Source organism: Macaca nemestrina, chromosome 5 (assembly GCF_043159975.1).
Source record: "Macaca nemestrina isolate mMacNem1 chromosome 5, mMacNem.hap1, whole genome shotgun sequence".
In the NCBI taxonomy this organism is placed as follows: domain Eukaryota; kingdom Metazoa; phylum Chordata; class Mammalia; order Primates; family Cercopithecidae; genus Macaca; species Macaca nemestrina.
This window is the reverse complement of record NC_092129.1, coordinates 112,355,337-112,378,370: the sequence shown is the minus strand read 5'-3', so window position 1 is coordinate 112,378,370 and position 23,034 is coordinate 112,355,337. Positions and strand designations below refer to the sequence as shown.

The following is a 23,034-nucleotide window of genomic DNA, read 5'->3' as shown; positions in this document are numbered from 1 at the left end:
ATGTTGTCTAATCTCTCTGCCTCCATTTCCCCAACTCACTCCAATTTGGCTCTGAGATTTCTTTCTACTTTCTTGGTTTCTTCTTCTTGGTCACTTTTGTCATTTACTCTCTATTACTTATTGATATCTTTCATTTCTCACTCTAGGGATGTTCTTCCACAGACGTGGTTTCAGTTTCCATCTATGCACCAGTGAGTCTCAAATTGGCCTCTCTGAGAGGACCTACACCTCTGAGTTATAGACCTTTAAAACTATCTACCTATTCAACATCTGTACTTGGATGTTTCAAAGCACCCCAAGCTCTTCATGTCCAGTATCATTCTTAACAATCTTTCCCCACCACACCTGGCTCTTCTGTAGCATTTCCTATCTTATTTAATTGCTCTATCCATTCAGTTGTGCAGGCTGGTAACCTTAGAGTTCTTGACACCTCATGCTGCCTGACCACCCACATTCAGGCCTTCACCAATTCCCACAGCTTTTGTCCTTAAATACATTTCTTTCCTTCCATTTTTTTTAAACCCTGAGACAGAGTCTTGCTCTGTCACCTAGGCAATCTCAGCTCACGGCAACCTCCATCTCCCGAGTTCAAGTGATCTTCCTGCCTCCGTCTGCTGAGTAGCTGGGAGTACAGGCGTGTGCCACCATACCTGGCTAATTTTTATATTTTTTGTAGAGATGGGGTTTCACTATGTTGCCCAGGCTGGTTTCTAACTCCTTAGCTCAAGCAATCTGCCTGCCTCAATCTTAAATGTATTTCAAATCCACCTACTTCTCTATTTCCACCTCTCCCTCCTGTGTCCAAGTCACTATTATATTGTTCCTAGATATTACAGTGTCTCCTAGTCTCTCTGCAGTTAGTTTTTTTCCCTTTGCAACCAATTCTCTACACAGCAGTAAAAATAATCTAAACATTAGTTGGATCATGTTATTCCCCAGCTTAAAACTCTTCAAAGACTTTCCACTGGCCTCAGAACAAAATTCAGATGTTTTCCCATGGCCTACACAGGGTCTTACCTGATCTGACTCTGTTTTTCCCATCTCATCTCCAGATTTCATAACTCTCTGTAAATGTTAATTCACAGTTTTTATCATAATTTGTAATATATACTCACGTATGTGGTTATTTGATAAATATCCTTCTTTCCACTAGATCAGAAGGTCCGTGCAGGGTTGTATTCCTATTACACTTGACACTCAGGTGCAGTGAATATCTCTTGAAGGAATGGATGAATGAATACATTTGTTGTGTTTGGGCCTCAGCCCTGGTAATTCTGATTCAGTAGCTCTGGGGTAGGAACTGGACCTCTCTATTTATTAAACCCACCACAGCTGATTCTGATGCTGAGTTTGGGTTGAACCCTCAAGAGAAATACGTTGCAACTACAGTTTAGACCACAGATGTTTAGACTGTAAACAGGAAAGGGAAGGAAAGGATGATGTAAATGTTAACCAACATTTTCTCTCATTTTGCAAACCCTATTGACTCTGTCATTCCTCTAAGTAGGTCAGTGTACATCAACTGACACTTTTACAGGATGATGTTTCCATTGTGATTTCTTGTTTATTTTTAAGCTCTCCCAATTTTATGGTAAAAATAAAAGAGGGGAAAAATAGGATATTACATGATTGCTGTTATGTAGGCAATAGGTTTAGGCATAGTCAGATTAGCAGGGATCTGAAGAAAGCTAAAAATATGAAGCTTTTCTGTTGTATGCGAGGGTGGGAAGAAACACCAGTCAGTACAGCATCTAAAGGTGATAAGACACAGACCTGGCCTTCAAGGAGCTTACAATCAAAGAAGCTTCGTCTAACAAATGCAAAGAGCATTAGATTAGGAGTCCTAAGACCTGGGTACTGTGCTCTAGTCAAGGGTGCATGGCATTTCAGCTGCAGTTCTCCATTTCCTCAGTGGTAAAATAAGCAGTTTGGATCAAGGGATTTTTAAGGATCTTCACAGCTTTACAAGTCCAAGATAGGGCTGGAGGGGACTGTAAGACTTTGATGGGAAGTGGTGGGCTCTGAGCTGGCTGACAGGGCTCTGGGGCCGGGAGCAGACACTGGCTGGAGTGGAGGGCTTGTAGAGAGTAGTAGTTGAAGAGAAAGATGGGGGAGTTTGTGGGCCGAGCTGTGGAGGTTATTGGCTAACAGGCTGAAGTTTTATATTTCGTTCTGTAGACAGCAGAGAGCTCTAAACACTTTTGTGTGTTTTACTTTGAATTTCAATCAATGACGCAAATTTCAATATAGAACTTCTGAGGACAGAGGAAACAAAATGTGTGTGAATGAGTCTCTCTCAAATTATAGAAGTTATAGGATCATACATTCATAATTTTCCTCTAATTATAAAAGTAATGCACGAATAAGGTAAAAACATCCAAACATGATAGTGTAGAAAGTGTGACACCCTTATCATAAACTTCCAAACAAATAAAAATCATCAGTATGTGTTGTCTTCTTATTGCTTGAGTAGAAAGTTTCTACATAATAGTATGACATGATTAAAGTTGCATTTTAGGAAGATCACGTTGGTGGCAGCATGTGGGGTGATTAGAGGGAGAGAAGCTAAAGTCCAGGGGGCTACCAGGGAGTTAGTATTATTGTTTAACAATATACGAATACCTTCAATGTTAGCTTGTAATCAAATACCTTCAGTGTTAGTAAGTTCAAAGGTAATAGGGGGCTGCTGTATGAGAGCAGAAAAAATTAAAGAGGAATGGATGAATTCTAGAGACACTTAAAGGCAGTATTATTAGGGTTAGTGACTGGATTTCGATTGGGCAGAGGAGAAAGAGGAGCAAAAGGTGCCTGAGAATTTCAAACTGGGTCTTTGGGAGAATCACCTGTGATCAGTTCTAGAGAAGTCAGGGATGGAAGCTCAGTTTGGGTGAGTGGTATGAGCTGGATGTATTTGGACTGAGCCATCAGAAATCACATTTAGGAGCAAAGCAGAGAAGCCATCCAAAGCAATAGAAAAAGAACAGCCAGTTTTGGGAAGAGAAAAGCCAGCAAGTTCAAGCACAGAACAGAGGGGAAGAGATTCAGAGAGAGTGGCTTTCCAGGTGCTGCAGAGGCCTCAAAGAGAGTGAGGCCTGAGAAAAGTGACGGGCGGTTAGACGAAAGCAACGTGGCATACCGAGCATCTTCTGGTGCCAGTGAAATGGGAGAGGCAGAATCCAGATTTCAAGGGCAAAAAAGCACATAAATAGCTATACATAATATAGCTATGTAATGTAGGCTATTGTATACAAGAGTCTACAACTTCTGTTCCTAAGAAGGAGAGAATTAATATGATTATCTGGTGGAGGCAGCAGCAATATAATTTCATTTATGTTATGGTATTCCTATTCTTACTTAACGTATTCCTGCCCAGTTATTTATGTGTAACTGTGAGGTTGAACATTTATTACTTGACAGGTGAAGTAAAAAAACACATTATTCTTGTACCATTTTGTCCTGTTCTTTGGGATGAATTCTTCTCTACTCCTTGGATAAAATGCAGGGAAAAATCCCATCATTTTTATGGTTACTTTTTGGTAACAAAAGGTCCTGTCACGTTTGGTTACTTTCATATACACAAACGGTCTACATTCAGTGATTAATATGTACAGTCTAATAAAATAAAATGCTCCCTTCTCCAGCTTGGGTCTTCTTTGGTCCAGATGCCTGCCTCCAACTCACTAGGCTGCCTTTGACTCCTCCAGATTGAATTGGGTGGAGGAAAGAGAAGTAAGGGTAACAAAATTCTCATCTGATGTATAAGGATGGGTCATGTGAACTTGCTAGTATTTGTCCTACAAAAATGGCAATTTAACGTAGTTCAATGTAATACTGTTGTCATCTGCATTAGACCTCTCTGGGAGGTCAATGGAAAAACTAACATTTTTTCTTTTTAAAACTCCTTTCTGTATTCCTAGGAGGACCCTTAAGATTGCTGGGAGGTCTTTCATCCAAAGTACCCTGGATGCTTTTGAATCTGTCTCCTCCAAATGGCAGCTCATAACTCCATCTTTAGCTCTTGGGCATCTAGATCATACACCTCCAGCTTCCCTCTTCTGAAGGCTTGCCTTATTCCTACTAAGGCTATTTTGATCAGGAGAGAAAGCAGTCCCATGCTGACTTGCTCTTTTGGCATGTCTAGTTGAGGGAAAATGCTCATGCTTTCTCTGATCCTCAACACCCAGGAGATGCAGACCACTTCTAGCATAGCACACTCTTAGCTCCACTGTCAGCACCAATATTATACCCTTTAGAGTTTTCAGGTGTGTCAAGAGCCTACTCACTGACAGCTTGAGGATGCTCCCAGGGACACATACCCGGTTGTCTGCATTGTCTATGGAAGCCCCTTTCCCTAGGGCTTGAAATGAGGGCCAAGCAACTCTACCTGATGCCCCAGGGTGGAGTGTGTGCCACTCCTAGTTCATTGAAAGCTCTCTCCTGAAATTCTCGTCTAGTTTTATTTTTATCTTGACCTTTCCACCTTGGTGATGGGTTAAGAGTTGCAAAACCAGTTTTTGGAAACCTCCTTTGCAAGTGCTATGTGGTAGTCCTTCACCTATGGAAGGTGGACATAGTTGACATCTATTGTCTTGGGGGACAAATGCAAAACTGAGTCTGACATAGTTCCCTTTTAACCTCCCATTATGTGCAGATCTCACAAATTCAGTGCCTTTCTTAATCTTTAAGTAAAAGGTACATCCAGACACTGGAGAGTAGTGCTAAAACAAACTATTAGGGAACTGAAATGACCATAAAAGAACATAATGAACAAGCAGAAATAATCCAACCAGCACCTTAGTTTTGATTCTGGCATTGCTTTTTACTCCAGAAGCAAGAGTTGAAAGAAACTGACCTGCATTTTAAAATGTATTTTTTAATGGTCAAGGAATATGCTATATTTCTTCAAATTTGTTAAAAATAGAAACTCAAGAGTTGGATGGCATCATGGTTAGGGAAGAAAAATTCTGTAACTGAAATAGATGGTTTTAGTAATTCACATGTCTCAATTTGTATTCTAGTCATAGCATACTTCTTAAAAGGGTGGTAAAAATAACGTGTTTTCTCTTTCCAAATTCATTTGTCTAGTTTCTGTAACATACACCCTCACAACGAATTACTAACTCAGGGACAAAAGGTAGAGAAATTACAGAGGTTGCTAAGAATACCTGCTGACTCTTATTTTCTACTTCTGCTTTAGAAGTTGTTTAGAAAATCTAATCAAGACAGGCTTACATCCAATAGAAACAGAGAGTGAATACATGTGCTTCGGAGCAGGTTTTTAGGAAAGAGCTTTCCCCATGGAACTGTGACCATATTGGGGAAAGAAGAGCTCAGAAGACATGAGTTATGCTTCTCTTGCCTGGGGAGGTGTTTGCTTAAAAAACATGCTGCCCAAGTATTTAAGCCTTCAGGTTAGCCTTTTTCCAATTGTTGGCAGAGTGAATGAGCATAAACTATATCTGATGAACTACAATTAGCACAAATACTCATTTTGAAGCGGATAAAATTATTTCAAAACTGAAGGAAAATTGTTTAGTAAGAGAAACTTGTACTTCCTACAAAAGGACTGGATTTTTTTGCTCCACCTTTTTAGTAAAGTTTAGTAAAATTTTGTTTAGTTAGCTAGAATGAACAGAAGAGTTTGGGAATACATTTTATTCATTTTTTTAAACTAAACGTTAGCAAACCCTGGCAGAAAAACCAAATGTAGCCTGATACCTGTTTTTTGTAAATAAAGATTTATTGGAACATAGTCGTTCTTGTTTGTTTACAAATTGTCTCTGGCTAACAATCTCTGTTGCATTGCAACAGCATTGTTAAGTAGTTGGGACAGAGACCATATGGCTTGCAAAGCCTAAAATATTTACTATCCTGTTCTTTACAGGAAAAGTTTGCGGATCCCTGTTCTAGATTAATGAAAGTACTCAGTATCGGTGTTTTTGTGGTTATATATGGCATAAATGGCTGTTAATTCTCTGAATTATTATTAATTTTAAATATTTCAGTGTCTTTTGTACTTGATTATATATTTCATTAAAACAACTGAATCAATTCTGAAAATTGGTATGGCCTGTTTGCCTAAAGGACAATACACTGGACATTACAAAACTCATTTCTGCTTTTCAAATCCCTTGGACAGTAAAATAATTTATTTGTTGATTTGCATTTTACTACTTATAAGCACCTTGGGAAGACATTGTGTAGTAGAAAGCATGCTGTCAGCACTCACTTACAAAATGTTTTCTAGATTTATTGGAACAATTTAAAATGTCAGTGAAAAGAAAAACTTTTCTTCCTTTGTGTTCTTCGGTTTTCTATGATGGCTGGATGCTTCCACTCCTTGGGGCATTCATGTTCCTTCTACATAAAGGGCAGAGAGTTAAGGTTACTCTGTGGATCATTTGCCTCTTCAGGGTTGTTTGATCCTTCTCAAGAGAAGATTATTTTAATGCGTTGCAGGAGATGCTGCCTAATAACTGAGGCTGATTTATTGAGTACTGTAAGAACCAGACTGGGGACAAGAATGGACTCATTTATTAATTTATACTTATGTTTATTTAACAAACATTGACGGCATGCTTTACCAGGTTCTGTGCTCTCAAGGATTTCATAGTCTCTTACAGGAGATGGACACGAAGCAAGTGATTATCATATATTGTGTTAGGCAAGATGATTGAGTTATAGACAGGATATTATAGGAGAGAAGGGGCATCTAACCCACCATGGGGAGAGGGCAATCAAGAAAAGCTATTTGAAAGAGGCTAAATCCAGATCAATAAATCCAGGACATTCTGTCAGAAATTGAGGTGGAGATGTCTAGCAGGTGGATTTGAGTCTCAATCTGGGATAGAGATAAGGATTTAGGTGTCTTTATGCTAGAAATGGCAGTTAAAACCCTGAAGAGTGGGAAGAGGGCTCAGCATGGGAAAGGCTAACATTTAAGGATCAGAAACAGGTGCATAAAGGAAACAAGGAAGGCGGCAGAGAGATATTTAGGAGTAACAAGAGAACAAAAGACAAGAGTGTTTAGAGACTGAGTGAGGGGATGGAGACGGTCAATGGAAAGATGGAAAATCCAGGATTGATCAGGGACTGGCAGTGTAGGAGGAGGAGGGGAGATGAAATTCATTTCAAATATAATCTAATGTAAACTACTTGTGTGTTAAACAAATGATGACCTAAAACTTAGTTTCAGGCTGTTGTTTTAAGTAGGCTCAAATAAGTAAGTTGATTTCCTATATTTGTAAAAGCCAATAATTTTTATTTAATCAAACACACATTTATTGAGCACTTATTTTGTACTAGGTTGACACCTCAAGGGACAAACTATGAGGGATACAAAAATGATCAAAAAATGAAGTAGCAATATTTAAGCTAAGCCCTGGAAAATGGGGAGGGATGGAAGTACATGTAAGTCAAGAATAGGCAAGAGTTAGAGCAAAAACACAGTGCATGAAACCCCAGGACCCTGTCAGTCTTGAATTATCGTTCTTGACTATGTCTGTCTCCACCACTAGACCCTCTAATGCTGAGGACTGTGATTTATAGAGCCTCAGATGGTGTTTTGCATGTCGTATTTACTCAGTTAATGTTTGCTATACGAATGAAACTTGAGAAACAGAAACATCATAATTGTTACTTATTCCATAGTCTTGCCTGTGCTGGCCTCAGTAATAAAGCAAAAACTAACTTAAAGACTAACATTCCTATGTTCATCAGTAAAACAGATAACAGGTAAATTACCTTCTCGATTTGACTTTTGAGAATGACATGTTAGAACTTATAAATGAATCAAATACATGTAATTTATAATGTTACTATATGATATGAAAACAATTTGAGATAGAAGCCACAAATATGAAATTCCTTAAGACTTTGATCAAAACAACACAATTTCTTGAGATTTCCTTTTTTATTAAAAAATTTTTATTTTTCAACAACAGCTAACCAAAGATGGGATCTTCTTTACATGACAATGTCGAAGTCAATTTATACACAATTTATTTGTTAGCATGTTAGTGATTATATTTGTTTCATATTTTGAAGTGAACTATGGCCTTCTTTTAGGACTGAACAATAACTTCTTGGTGTACAGATGCTTTAGATTAACCAAGGGTACTTGTTAACAAAAGCTATTATTTTATAGCTACATCTCAATGTTTGAGTTGATAAATTTGGGAATTAAATTTACAATACAAATTTCATTAGTGGAATTACATAGCCAGTTTGGAGAGGTTCTATTTATTGTGCTACCTTGATTAGAATGAACGATTTAGAAATATGAAGAGTTGACTGGGCATGGTGGCTCACACCTGTGATCCTAGCACTTTGGGAGGCCGAGGTGGGCAGATTGCTTGAGCTCAGGAGTTTGAGACCAGCCTGGGCAACATGGCAAAATCTCATCTCTACTAAAGAAAAAAAAAACAAAACAAAACCAAACATTAGCAGGGCTTGGTGACTCGCCTCTGTAGTCCCAGCTAGTTGGTGGGCTGAGGCAGGAGAATCGCTTGAGTCCAGGAGGTTGAGGCTGCAGTGAGCCATGTTTGTGCCACTGCACTCTAGCCTGGGTGACAAAGTGAGACTCAAAAAAAAAACAAAAAAAAAACAGAAGAAGAAATATGAAGAGTTAGATAAATGATATGGTAATAGCCCACATGTTTTCTTGTTGATTGTGGAAAAGGAAATAATTAGCAGTATCTATTATAACAGCATAGGATGTATTGATTTAAGGATTATAGGAGAAAATAATTCAAGGAATTGGAAAGGTGAAGCATGTCGTTCCCTGAAGATTTTCCATCTTTAATTATTTATAAGTATTTGAGTTATGTGTAACTTCACTTTCTCCATTAATTTTTGATAATGATATCCAAAACAAATCTGAAGTTATTTGTTAGTTTGACCTGTGTTATCCTTGCTTCATAAATTCCTGAATTATCTAGTTTAATCTAGTGCTTATTTCACAAATGATGGAAGTCAGATTAAACAGTTTGTTTAAATGACCTGCAATGAATTATAAAGATAGGTCACCTTTTTATGCTAACGGGTTGGCAAGAAAAATTCCTGAAATTTTACGGGCTTCATGCTGCAGTTGTCTACAAATACACTTCCATAAATGAAAATAAACAGGTTTGTTCATTGTATCATTATAAATGTAATTTAAAAATTAATTTTCTAAATTGTTTTATGCAAGTAAACAAGCAAGCAAAATAAATAAAAACTCTTATATTTTCTTGTCTTTTTTTTCCCCTGCCCAATAGGACCAGACATATTATCAATCATTTCAGGTTTCAGAATATGGTAAGAGTTCCTCAACCTACTTTGGAAGAAAAAAGCATTTGTTACTTTCAGCAGAGATTAGAGAAATTTTTAAGAGATGTGTTATTTGAAGTAAAAATATCAATGGAGTTAAAATTCTGGTTTTTTTTTTACAGGCCTAAACATATTTTTTTTTCCTTTGTAAAATTTCTAAAATCTCATTATACAGAAAAAAGTAGAAAAAAATCGCTTATAGTTGTATTATGCTAGTCTTTTTCTTATCCACAACATAATTTTTCTATTTTTCTACTTTGTCATGATCATAAAATATTTAAAATGTTGCACTTAAAAATACTTAACAAATTCTCTTCCATATTTTTCATTTGATTGGCATTGGTAAAGATGGTCTGTTTCTCAGGTAAATCCTTTTCTTGCAGGTGCCATACTTACAATATCAGTTAGAAACCCATAGATAAAAACAGTGGGACCCATCTATTTTGTTGGTGAATGGAGAGGAATGAGAGATGAGAGTGAAAGCATAGGATCTTAGTATTAGTTATAATTTGAGTAGTTATTTTGAGGTTACACATGGAGTTCTTCATTTGATTTGAGCTTCTTTTTGAGATTGGGTTTTATTTAGGCAGTAGAAATTATAATATACAGGTAGTAATATCTCAGGCTCTGTGGGCCATGTGTGTCTGTCATTACTACTCAACTTTGCCTTGGTAGCATGAGAGCAGCCAAAGATAATATGTACATGATTGTTGCTGTGCTGCAATAAACTTCATTTTATGAGCATGAAAATTTGAATTTCATATAATTTTCATATGTCGTGAAATATTTTTCTTTTGATTTTTTCCAACCAGTTAAAAATTGTAAAAAATGTTCTTGGTTCATGCTGGTCATAGTTTGCTGAAGTCTGATCTGTAACTGTGCTCTCCAGTAGCGGGGCCACTTGCCATGTGTGGCTCTTGAGTGCTTCAAATGTGGCTAGTCCAAATGGAGACACCAGATGTCAAAGACTTAGTACAAGAAAAATGAAAGCAAGAAAAATAGTTCATTAATAACCATTTTTAAATTTTGATTATTTGTTGAAATGATAATCTTTTAGATATATGGGGTTAAGTAAAATATAAAAATCAATTTCACCTGCTTATTTTTGCTTTTAAAATTTGGCTACTAGAAATGAAAAATTACACATATGGCTCCCATTTTATGTCTTTTAGGCAGCCCTGATCTAGAAGAATAAATCATAGGGGACCAACATTTTTATAGGCTATCTTTATATCCCATTGTGGTGGTATACTGGGTGGTTGTATGTTGTTGCATGAGGTATAGTGGAGGTGGGGAATTGATTGCAAACCTGTGATGTTTGAGGAAGAGGCATTTGGAATTCCTTGGTGGTGGGGGTTGGGAGAGTCATAGTTGACTCATGTGACTTTTTTGGTCTCCCTGTCCTAGACTGGTCTAGAGTCTAGGAGTGTCTTGGTACATTCAGGGCCATTAGCCTTGATTGGAGCTGAAGGTCTGCCCTATATTGTTGACCCTTTGGTTTTTTTGATACTTTTCTTATGTTAATTGAATGGTGAGGTGCCTTGTTATGATCCACCTGCCTCAGCCTCCCAGAGTGCTAGGATTATAGGCATGAGCCACTGCTCCCGGCCTCATACCTTCATTATATGAGTTGCTTCTTTCGTCAGAGAACTATAGAAAAAAAGTTTTACAGACTGGAAAGAAACACACATTTTTTACTCTGGTGGAGTGCTTTATATCAATTATAGTATTAGTACTTATAAAATGGTTTATACCTTAATTATTATTATTATTTTTTGAGACGAAGTCTTACTGTGTCACTCAGGCTGGAGTACAGTGGCATGATCTCAGCTTACTGCAACCACTGCCTCCTGGGTTCAAGCAATTCTCCTGCCTCAGCCTCCTGAGTAGCTGGGATTACCGGTGCGCACCACCATGCCCAGCAATTTTTGTATTTTTAGTAGAGACGGGATTTCACCTTGTTGGCCAGGCTGGTCTCAAACTCCTGACCTCAGGTGATCCACCTGCCTCAGCCTCCCAGAGTGCTAGGATTATAGGCATGAGCCACTGCTCCCGGCCTCATACCTTAATTATATAAGGCTGACCAAACTAGGGATTTCTAGTTTTGGGTGAAACAAAGGGCTTTTCATCTGTCTTAATATGTATTTGGATTCTAATGAATTTAAGTTCAAATAGTACAAATTATCAACTCCTTCAGAACAATTTTATTTTTCATTTTGTTCAGTGGAAGATGATAGTGAAAAGATTTACCCTTGCTTTTCTTTTCCAGTATTGCCAAAATTTGAAGTGACATTGCAGACACCATTATACTGTTCTATGAATTCTAAGCATTTAAACGGTACCATCGTAGCAAAGTAAGTGCCATTTTTCTTTTGATATGACTTGAAACCATTATAAGACTGTTTGACCAAAAGCTGATTATATACTTCAGAATATTAGGGCAATTTTTGCTTATTAAAATACCTTAGTGGACAGTAAACGACTATTTCTAATAAATAATTAAGCATAGGACAGATCTCTACATTTCTCTGCATCCATCGCTCTGCTTGCAAGCTGACCCAGTCCTAAAATATTTCCAATAGACTAGTGTCTTTCTTAGACTTATTAAGGGATTTATATTATAGATAGCACTTTTTTTTTCAGATGACATGGAATTGAGGTAACTTATCTTTGCTTAAATTCTATTTTTTTCCACTGATAATGGAGATAGAGCTCTTGGGGGAGAGAATAGGTTGCCTTATTACAATTAACAGATGAGTAAATAATCCACATTTATCCATTAAATCACATCGTATGAACACAGAGACTTCCAACCCACCTAACACAACAGATCTATGGTGGCTGTCATGCTTTTCACTCACTGTGTTGAACAATGCAAGGCATTTTGTTTTGCTGAGGCAAAAAGCGTCATCAGAGTTCCAGACTAGTGGTTCTCTGAAGTGCAGGCTGGGATTGCCCTCAAGTAATTCAAGGACTCTTCTCTTGTAGCTTGAGAGTGAAGTTCAGATTCTTTAGTTTATTTTGCAGGGCTCTTTTCTGGATTCATGTCTTTTGAAACATTCCACCTTTCTCTACTCCAGCCCATTCTCTACTGTCCCAAACTCTATTCTCACATTTTACTTTAGCTTCTAAAAATGTAAAATGCTTTTTTCTAATAGACCATTACATAGGTAATTTCAAGGCTTACTACTTGCCCCCAACCCTCCTTATAGCCCTCATAACACTAGTCACACAGTGCTGCTGTTTGCTCGTCCACCTTTCTGAACGTGGCTCTGTGTCTTATGTACTATAGCACCTTGGTGCCTAGTACAGTGCCAACCGTGGAGTAGGTATCCAATATATACCTACTAAAAGAACAAATAGGCCAGGCACAGTGGCTCACACCTGTAATGCCAGCACTTTGGGAGGCTGAGGAGGGTGGATCACTTGAGACCAGGAGTTTGAGGCCAGCCTGGCCAACATGGCAAAACTCCATGTCTACTAAAAATACAAAAATTAGCTGGGTGTGGTGGCACACTCCCAGCTACTCGGGAGGGTGAGACATGAGAATTGCTTGAACCTGGGAGGCGGAGGTTGCAGTGAGCCAAGATTGTACCATTGCACTTCAGCCTGGGTGATAGAGGGAGACTGTCTCAAAAAAAAAAAAAAAAAAAAAAAGGAAAGAACAAATAGATAAGCAACATGACCCTTAAGATTTCAGCTCTAAGCTATATGTAGCACAGCAAAGGTCTTCATACCAAATCAAAAGCCAGATATTTGGAGTTCTGTGGATATAGGAAAAAAGAAATTCAGTTTCTCCTATATCCACATTCAACAATTAACACAGAAGACTTCTGTGACTTCTGGTCAGGAAGAAGTGGGTGAGGATTTCTCCCCACCAAAACCCAATCAATCAGTTCTGCAGGGGACACCAGGGGGTCTCCTCTAGTTCAATTCAAGCCTGACACTATCTACTGGGAGACAGCATCAGATCATAGATGACAATTTGCTCCAAGACTGCCCCTACTCCAGATGCCACTCACAAGTAATAGATTGTCACGTATGCTTCTGACTGATTGGCTGTAAATCGGAGTTACCACTACCTTCTCTTTGGGTTTGACTAATTTGCTGGAGCTGCTCACAGGACTCAGGAAGACACTTTCCTGGCTTATTGCAAAGGATGTTACAATAGATAGAGATGAAGAACTGGAAGAGATGCGTTGGGCGAGGCATGTGGGAAGCAACACAGAGCTTCCATGCCCTTTCTGAGCCCGCTGACCTCCAGGAACCTCCATGCTTTCAGGTCTCTGGAAGTTCTCCAGAGCCTGTCCTTTTGGGTTTTATGTTTTCTTTTTCTTTTTCTTTTTTATTTTTTTCATTTACCACTGATCAGAAGGGAAGGTATTATTTTATAATCTTTTTGTCCTTTTTTGTGCTATGGCTGCTTTCAGAGAAAAAATTCCTTGTTTTGTTAATGATACTATCCTAGAATATTTTTATTTTTTATTTTATTTTATTTTTTAAGTGATGAAGTCTCACTTTCTCACAGGCTGGAGTGCAGTGTGCAGTGGTGCAGTCATAGCTCACTGCATCCCCGAACACCTGGGCTCAAGCGCTCTTCCCACCTCAGCCTCCCGAGTCGCTAGGACTACAGGTGCGAGCCACCATACCTGGCTCATTTTTTTTTTCCCTTTATAGAGATGGGGTCTTGCCATTTTCTCCAGGCTGGTCTTGAACTCCTGGCTTCACACGATACTATTGCCTTGGTCTCCTAAAGTGCTGGGACTACCGGCATGTTCCACCACTCCTGGACTGATTTGCTTTTTAAAAATTAGTCAAGCTTTTATTTTCTGAGTGATTAACTTATCCCAAATGCTTCCAGGTTCTATTTGGGACAATAATTGTATCTTTGTTTCACAATTATTATAGCCAGCTTTGTGTTTGGAAAACTAAATCTGTTTCACATTAAAGTCAAAATTAAAATTTTTGTGTCTGAGAGTACTTTAAATTATATTTGGTTTTTAAAGATCCTTTTACTATCATGTGATATAACTCTGTTAAAATACAATATCCTGGCATTCTAGTTTTGCTTTTATTTAATCTTTAGCACGATACAAGTAGAGTCAGGTTTTGAAGACTCTTGAATGAGTGAATTTGATGCTAAGGTTGCTAACCAGGGTTTCCACTGACTTTACTGTTTTTATTTGGAAGTGTGGGGCATTGGAACGTGGATTTTTTTTTTCTTCTTAGTTTGGAATATGCTATATTTTAAGATTTGCTTTTGAGTTGAGTTAGATGAGGGGCTGTTTCTGTGTTCAGTTAATGGACTCAGGAAGCAGCCATTTACTGCTATGATTTATAGACTGCAAAGCAAAATTGACTTCCATGTCTGGCTCAGCATTTCACAATAGAGATAGAAGCAACCCAGGAAATGTACTTAAAAAGGCTTTCTGGCAGTAAAATGTATTGCCTCTTCTTCACATGAAAAGACTTTCCTATAATGAGAGAGGATAAAATTAATACGTAGAAAGAAAAGTAGCAGAGAATGATATTTGACTCACGAAGCTAAGTTTGGACTGGGCTAGGTGGCTCGTTCCTATAATCCCAGCACTTTGGGAGGCCAACATGGGTGGATCACTTGAGATTAGGAGTTCGAGGACAGCCTGGCAAATATGGTGAAACTCCATTTCTACTGAAAATACAAAAATTAGCTGGGTGTAGTGGCAGATGCCTGTAATCCCAAGTGCTTGGGAGGCTGAGGCAGGAGAATCGATTGAACCTGGGAGGCAGAGGTTGCAGTGAGCTGAGATCATGCCATTGCACTCCAGCCTGGGTGACAGACTGAGACTCTGTCTCAAAAAATAAAATAAAATAAAATTCGCTGTACGTGGTGGTGTGCGCTTGTCATCCCAGCTACTCAGGAGGCTGAGGCAGGAGAATCTCTTCAATCCTGGAGGTGGAGGTTGCAGTAAGCCGAGATCATGCCACTGCACCCCAGCCTGGGTGACAGGGTGAGAGTGTGTCACAAACAAACAAACAAACAAACGAAAAAACAAAATAAAACAAAAACAAAAACCAGAAACTAAGTTTGGTATTATGGATTTTAAAAATTATTCTTATTTTAAATTTTTCTGCAAAAAATCAATTTTTGACAGCCATGAGCACATTTGGTGCTCCAGAATCTACGGTCTAATAAACCTTCCTGGCTGATATCGGAACATGCAGTAATAGACCATGGTGATTGCACTATCAGCTGACATTCAAAAATCTTTTAAAGCTGTGAAGTTTCGTGGGCAAGCAGTTAATGGGCCACTCCAGATTTCTAGGAGTGAAAGATTTATGTAATCTTTAAAAAATCTTTGGGCAGGAAACTGTCACTCCCAATTATGATCAGGTGTTTTCTGGAGTCTTTCAGATGGTCAGAGGTTGGGCAGAGTGTGTTTTAAGAACTGTTTTAAGGTACTATAGTTAAAAGTCTTCCCATTTTGGAAGCTTAATTTCAAGGATCACCTTTTATTATTTGTTTAGCTTTTGAGATGGAGTCTCACTCTGTTGCCCAGGCTGGAGTGCAGTGGCACGATCTTGGTTGTGGCCTCCGCCTCTTGGGTTCGAACAATTCTCTGCCTCAACCTCCCGAATAGCTGGGATTATAGGCACCCACCACCATGCCCGGCTAATTTTTTTGTGTTTTTAGTAGAAATGGGGTTTCACCATCTTGGCCAGGCTGGTCTTGAACTCCTGACCTTGTGATCCACCTGCCTCAGCCTCCCAAAGTGCTGGGATCACAGGTATGAGCCACTGTGCCCATCCAGGATCACCATTTATTAAATACATTTTTTGTTGGTTTTAGTTTAAAAAATTACAGTAGTAGTATGTTTTTAATGTAATTTTTTTTCTTTTTAAAATTTTCTTTTTTTAGCGTTTTGCCATCCCATAATGTATTATTTATTTATTTATTTATTTTGAGACAGAGTCTCGTTGTGTCGCCCAGGCTGGAGTGCAGTAATACAATCTCAGCTCACTGCAACCTCCACCTCCTGGGTTCAAGCAGTTCTGCCTCAGCCTCCAAAGTAGCTGAGACTACAGGTGCCTGCCATCATGCTCAGCTAATTTTTGTATTTTTAGTAGAGACGGGGTTTCACTATGTTGGCCAGGCTGGTCTTGAACTCCTGACCTCGTGATCTGCCCGCCTTGGCCTCCCAAAGTGCTGGGATTACTGGCATGAGCCACCAGGCCCAACCCAGTGTAATTTTAAAAAAAATGTTGGATTGCTAATGTATGCTATTGAAAGTAGTATTTGTATTGTGTTCTGACAATATCAAGTTGATACATAAAAAGACTATGTTTATAATTATTCAGGTATACATATGGGAAGCCAGTGAAAGGAGACGTAACACTTACATTTTTACCTTTATCCTTTTGGGGAAAGAAGAAAAATATTACAAAAACATTTAAGGTAACTTTTGCAGACGTTTTATAACTTGTGATGGGTAAAATATGTGTATTTTTTCTAGAAATAAGATTTAGTATTGACTTAACAAAAAGTTAAGTGTAAGAAAATCAAGAGCTTTCTAGCACTGAACAAGTGAAAATTTACGCAATTATAGTGATTAAAATGGTACTAGAGCTAACGTATTTTGTGACTTAGTTTGAGTTTTATTTCTAAAATTTGAATTGCTAAAATGATAATACTGAACTTTTAAACAAAACAGATAAATGGATCTGTAAACTTCTCTTTTAATGATGAAGAGATGAAAAATATAATGGATTCTTCAAATGGACTTTCTGAACACCTGGATCTAGCTGCCCCTGGACCGGTAGAAATTTTAGCCACAGTGACAGAATCACTTACAGGTTTGTAGACTTTAAAGTGAAGGTAAAACGATTTATGTGACACTGCTTTATCATCTTTCTTATTATAACTGGCATTTTCATTTGGGAGCATCACTGGCTTTCTAAAGATGCTATTTAATGTTGAGATTGTTATGACTGTTAGTCTAAATTGCAGGATGATTTTGTAATGGGGGACCTTATTTTCTATGGAAGTCACTACTTCAACCACATGTGATAGCTCTTTGTAATTTTTTTTTTTCCCCCCATTTCTACTCTTTCCCCCTGAAAACTACATGGAAAGGCTTACATTTTCAGCTGGTTACCTTCTTTTTAAACTTGCTGAAATCTCAGCTGCTTCTACACAGTTTTCACTTTTAATATGCAAATAAAGTTTAGTTTCTTGGACCTTTCTGTTACTATTTCAACAGCGTTAACCAATCCCCGAAAGAGCAAAAGACTATTCTTTCATTGGCCTTAATTTGCTGCTGTTGTACATGTCACTGTGGTAGAATGGCGGCAATGGTGCTTAGAAGGATCCATAGAGAACATAATAGAACTGTGTGGTGCTTGTAGTGTCAAAGCCAATACGGGAATGAGGCTTATGTGCTCTGATATTTTAAACCTGTTTGGCAATAGGTTAGATGGAGAGATTTGGTGGATAGAAGCGTTTGGTGAAACATTACTTCTGTTTTCTAAATTGTGCAATTTCTGAAAAAGGTATTGCAAGAAATGCAAGCACTAATGTGTTCTTCAAGCAACATGATTACATCATTGAATTTTTTGATTATACTACAGTCTTGAAGCCATTTCTCAACTTCACAGCCACTGTAAGTTGGTATATTTATTTCCAGTCCATAGCAGTAAGTTCAGCTTAATGAAATAGAATGGGAAATAATATTTTCAATGCTTTTCCAAAAATTTAAGCCAAACAGTATATAACTTTGTCTCTTTAGATATGGGGGGCAGGTAGATTTGTTTCCAAATGACCTTTGTCTATTTTTTCTAAAAAAGTAGTTTTCAACAATAAAAATATTTTTTTGAAAATGTATTTTTTTATAAGCAATTTAAGTTAGATGTGGATTGCTACACTGAAGCTTTTATTAATTAATTGAAATAATTAGATGGTAGTCAAAAATTGCAATTTCGGTTTGGTTTTTATAATGATTAATTATAGTTCTAGCAAAGATGTTACATTAAAAATTATCAACAAATTTCATTTTTTTGAGATGATGTTGAATTAACACATTAATTGTGTGAATTTTGACAACGAGCAAGGCATGGTGTTGGGCAGGGCTATGGAGCTAAGAAGGGCTCAATCTCTACCCTCAGGTTCACAGTTTTTGTGATGGTGACAGGAAAATATATACATAACTGTAACTCATGGCAGATTAAGATTAGTGTTACAAATTACTTTCTGTAGGGATTTAAAGCAGGGGTTGGAAAACTTTTTCTGCAAAGGGCTAGATAGTAAATATTTTCAGCTTTGTGGCCATGCAGTCTTTGTCACAGCTACTCAGCTCTGCCATTGTATCGTGAAAGCAGCCAGAGCGAATTTATAAATACGTGAGAGTGGAATGTGTTTCAGTAAAACTTTATTTACAAACATGCTGGATTGGACTATCAGCTTGCAGTAGTTGGCTGACCTCTGATTTAAAGAAAGGAGGAGTCAGGCTGGATGTGGTGGCTCACTCCTGTAATCCCAGCACTTTGGGAGGCCAAGGCAGGTGGATCACCTGAGGTCAGGTGTTCAAGACCAGCCTGACCAACATGGAGAAACCCCGTCTCTACTAAAAATATAAAAAATTAGCCAGGCATGGTGGCACATGACTGTAATCCCAGCTACTGGGGAGTCTGAGGCAGGAGAATTGCCTGAAACCGGGGAGGCGGAGGTTGTGGTGAGCGGAGATCATGCCATTGCACTCCAGCCTGGGCAACAAGAACAAAACTCCGTCTCAAAAAACAAAACAAAACCAACCAAACAAAAAACACCAAAAAAGAAAGAAAGAAAGAAGAAAGGAGAGGTCACTTGTTGAATGGGTCAATTATTGTTTCAAGTAGTTTCTAATTGCCGTGATCTTAATTTAGTTTGAAAAGGTAAGTTAAAAAAAAATTGAAGCTGCAAATGGTAATTTCTGAATGAGTAGAGTGAAACCATGGGTGTTCAGGGAGGGAGAGTTGGCTGTGGGATAGGCATGGAGGTTATTATGGGATGCTTTATGGAAGAGGACGGTCTAAACCGTTTTTTAAAAGATTAGTTGGATTTTAAATGCTTGGGCATGGGAGTGGGAGGTGGGGAGCAAGATAAGAAGTGAGACAGGAAGGCGAGCTCTGCTGGCAAGTTCAGGGTGCACTCAGAATTTGAGGGAGACTGCTCAGGCTGTGTGCAGGAGGAAGGCAGTAGCCCAGGAGTAAGGGGATGGGCAGCCTTGTGGTGGTAGCTGTGGGAGTAGAGAGGATGGAAGAGAGAAGCTTAGGACTTTGGTGTTCATTGGATTTGGGGGACGGGGGGGAGAGGGAGGGAAAATTCAGAAATGTAAAGTCTTGCAGAATTGTGATGTTAGCAAAAATAGGAAAATGACATGGTTGCTCATTTTAGATGTGTGAATTTGAGGTGTCTAGGATATCCAAGTAGAAATTTCCTGCAGGTAATTGGAGGTGTTGGGCATGAGCTCCAGAGCAAGGCGAGGATGGGAATTTTGGCTTCAGGGTGCAATGACAGAGATGACAAGCTAAGCCATAGGAGTGCTGAGACCTTGGAGGAAGAGAAAAGAACAGATGTCCAAAATTCCCACATTTAGGGAGAGGGAAGAGGAACTGAAAAGGACACTGAGAGGATGCAGAAAGAGAGGTAGGAAGTGAAGGGGGTTGTTTTAGAGCCATGGAAGGTAAGGGAATCCATAAGATAAACAAGGGAGTATTCAGTGATGCTGGATGCCTCCTAGAGAGAGGCCACCGAATCTGGATATTATAGTGCTATCAATAATTTTTGAGAGTTCAATTTCATGAGAATACTACAGACGGGAACTGTATTTAATTGTATTTAAATCCTTTGGGTTTTAAAGATGTTTTGTTTTGACCATTAGGTGAAGGTAACCCGTGCTGATGGCAACCAGCTGACTCTTGAAGAAAGAAGAAATAATGTGGTCATAGCAGTGACACAGGGAAACTATACTGAGTACTGGAGCGGATCTAACAGTGGAAATCAGAAAATGGAAACTGTTCAGAAAATAAATTATACTGTCCCCCAAAATGGAACTTTTAAGATTGAATTCCCAATCCTGGAGGATTCCAGTGAGCTACAGTTGAAGGTGCCATCTGTTTCCCATCATTGTATCACTGCAACAACACCATTACAGTTGTAATATTGTGGTAGGCACTCAACCTGTCAGACCTGAAAGTACATAGGAAGTGGACACTTGTTTCTATTTTATAAAATGGAAGAGAGTGGTAAAAGTAATTTAATGACAGTGACTGAAGGTTAGACTAAATTTTTCCTTGTAAGTTCATTTTGAAGAGCACAGCAAAATACAGCAATGTGAAGATATGATGAAGTTCCTCAAACCCCTAGTCTAGGGTTTGAGGTCAGTCATTTGAAATTTTATTTTGGCAGAAACTGAAAGAACTGAAAGGAATATATATACACATACACACACACACACACACACACACACACACACACACACACACACACACACACACACACACATATATATATACACCTTTCCTGTGTTTTAAAGCTATCAGTTTCTTTACAGTATAAGCTATAAAATGATGAAAATCCAATGTCTGGTGAATGTATTTTTCTTGCATTAAAAAAAAGTGAAAATAAATTTGGTTTTTAATAACTGTTCAGCAGGTAGCATGTTTTCTCAAGGTGTTATTAAAAATGAACATTTATAGCTCCTTTTCTTTTGTTACAGGCCTATTTTCTTGGTAGTAAAAGTAGCATAGCAGTTCATAGTATGTTTAAGTCTCCTAGTAAGACATACATCCAACTAAAAACAAGAGATGAAAATATAAAGGTAATGCTTACAACTCACTTGATAATTGTAATATAATTGGACTATCTTGCTTTCGATATGTACATATTAATTAAGTTTTTTTTCTAGGTGGGATCGCCTTTTGAGTTGGTGGTTAGTGGCAACAAACAATTGAAGGAGTTAAGCTATATGGTAATCTCTTATAGAATCTAAATTAATGATCTATTATAGAATCATCTTTTTATTCACATTTAAGTTCAGGGGTACATGTGCAGATTTGTTATATAACTAAACTCATGTCATGGGGGTTTGTTGTACAGATTATTTCATCACCCAGGTATTAAGCCTAGTACCCATTAGTTATTTTTCCTGATCCTCTCCCTCCTCCTACCCTCCACCCTCCCATAGGCCCCAGTGTCTGTTGTTCCCCTCTGTGTGTCCATGTGTTCTCATCATTTAGCTCACACTTATAAGTGAGAACATGTGGTATTTGGTTTTCTGTTCCTGCGTTAGTTTGCTAAGGATAATGGCCTCCAGCTCCATCCATTTTCCTGCAAAGGACATGATTTTATTCTTTTTTATAGCTGCATAGTATTCCGTACTATATATGTACCACATTTTCTTTATTCAGTCCACCTTTGATGGGTATTTAGGTTGAGAATGATCTTAAATGGTATCTACCTTATATCTACATTAAACTTACTAATTTTTATAACTCAGCCTCATACCTTTTTAGCCTGTCCTTTCTACATTGAAATCAAATAAAAAACCTTTTTCATTTCTTCACCTATATTTGCATTTCCAATTTAAAATAGATAACTAAATCTTGTTTTATGTTTAAGATTTAAAATTCTATTTGATAAGCAATATATATTCATTATAGAAAATTATACAATGTAAGAAAAACAAAAAAGAAAATAAAAAGTGCTATCCATGACCATGTAATTTTGCTAATTCAACTTTCCCAATGGTGCCCTGTATTCCTTCCAATCAAAAATAGATTCTTGACTATGAAGCTACTGTTGCTCCAATCAGTATTACTTTAATCTTACCATTTTCTGTTTCTCGGTGTATGCTCTCTGTGTTTGTCAGAGAGGTTTTCCTGCATTCAAAAAGACTTTGAAGCTGGTTTAAGTCAATAATTTGTGTGTATGCATACAATTATGATTAATTTAGTTTCAGTTGAGATCCTACTAGGTTTGGCAATAAATTAAACCCATCTACTATTCTTTTCAGGTAGTATCCAGGGGACAGTTGGTGGCTGTAGGAAAACAAAATTCAACAATCTTCTCTTTAACACCAGAAAATTCTTGGACTCCAAAAGCCTGTGTAATAGTGTATTATATTGAAGATGATGGGGAAATTATAAATGATGTTCTAAAAATTCCTGTTCAGCTTGTTTTTAAAAATAAGGTAAGATTTAAGGTAATGATGTTTAAAAGAAAACTATATTAGTGAAGTCTGAGAAATGTAATTTTTTTTTAGAAAAGTATCATTAAACCAAATTGGTTAGAAATTTACATTATTCTATTTCTAGAACTATGGTTAAACTTTTTAATATTTAGCACTACATATGTATTTTCACTTGTGGAGTTATTGGGGATTGATAGTCTATTTGTAAACTATGGTTGTGGTCTTTTAAGACTTTAACTCAGATCATGAAACCGTTTCAGAATTTTTCAAATGGTTGAATTAATATTGTTCAGGAACAAAATTCCAGTGGTAACATGGAATTCGTGTGGTGTTGATATTGCAGTGATGATATAAAGGGTGTGGGAGGGAGTAAGGCCATCTAGGATAATATGTGGAAGCAGAGCTGGGCTTTCATTCATCTATTTAATTAGCTGGAAACTAGCCCAGGGCAACTTTTCAATGAGCTTGATTACCTTGCATGTGAGGATCCGTGTGGAGTCTAGTCTCCAAGTGCACCAGT

The 23,034-nt window shown here is 37.9% G+C and overlaps 1 protein-coding gene across 4 annotated transcripts in view; it reads left to right on the top strand.

Moving 5' to 3' along the window:
• LOC105479449 (CD109 molecule) overlaps nt 1-23,034 on the top strand; it is a 178,409-nt gene that overhangs the window by 91,088 nt on the left and 64,287 nt on the right. For all 4 annotated transcript variants that reach the window (XM_071096842.1, XM_071096841.1, XM_011737403.3 and 1 more), the window contains 9 exons: nt 9,258-9,297; nt 11,579-11,663; nt 16,648-16,744; nt 17,001-17,142; nt 17,839-17,948; nt 20,205-20,429; nt 21,042-21,143; nt 21,231-21,293; nt 22,338-22,514. In XM_071096842.1, coding sequence (XP_070952943.1) covers nt 9,258-9,297; nt 11,579-11,663; nt 16,648-16,744; nt 17,001-17,142; nt 17,839-17,948; nt 20,205-20,429; nt 21,042-21,143; nt 21,231-21,293; nt 22,338-22,514 — 1,041 coding nt within the window. The remainder of the gene's footprint in view (nt 1-9,257; nt 9,298-11,578; nt 11,664-16,647; nt 16,745-17,000; nt 17,143-17,838; nt 17,949-20,204; nt 20,430-21,041; nt 21,144-21,230; nt 21,294-22,337; nt 22,515-23,034) is intronic.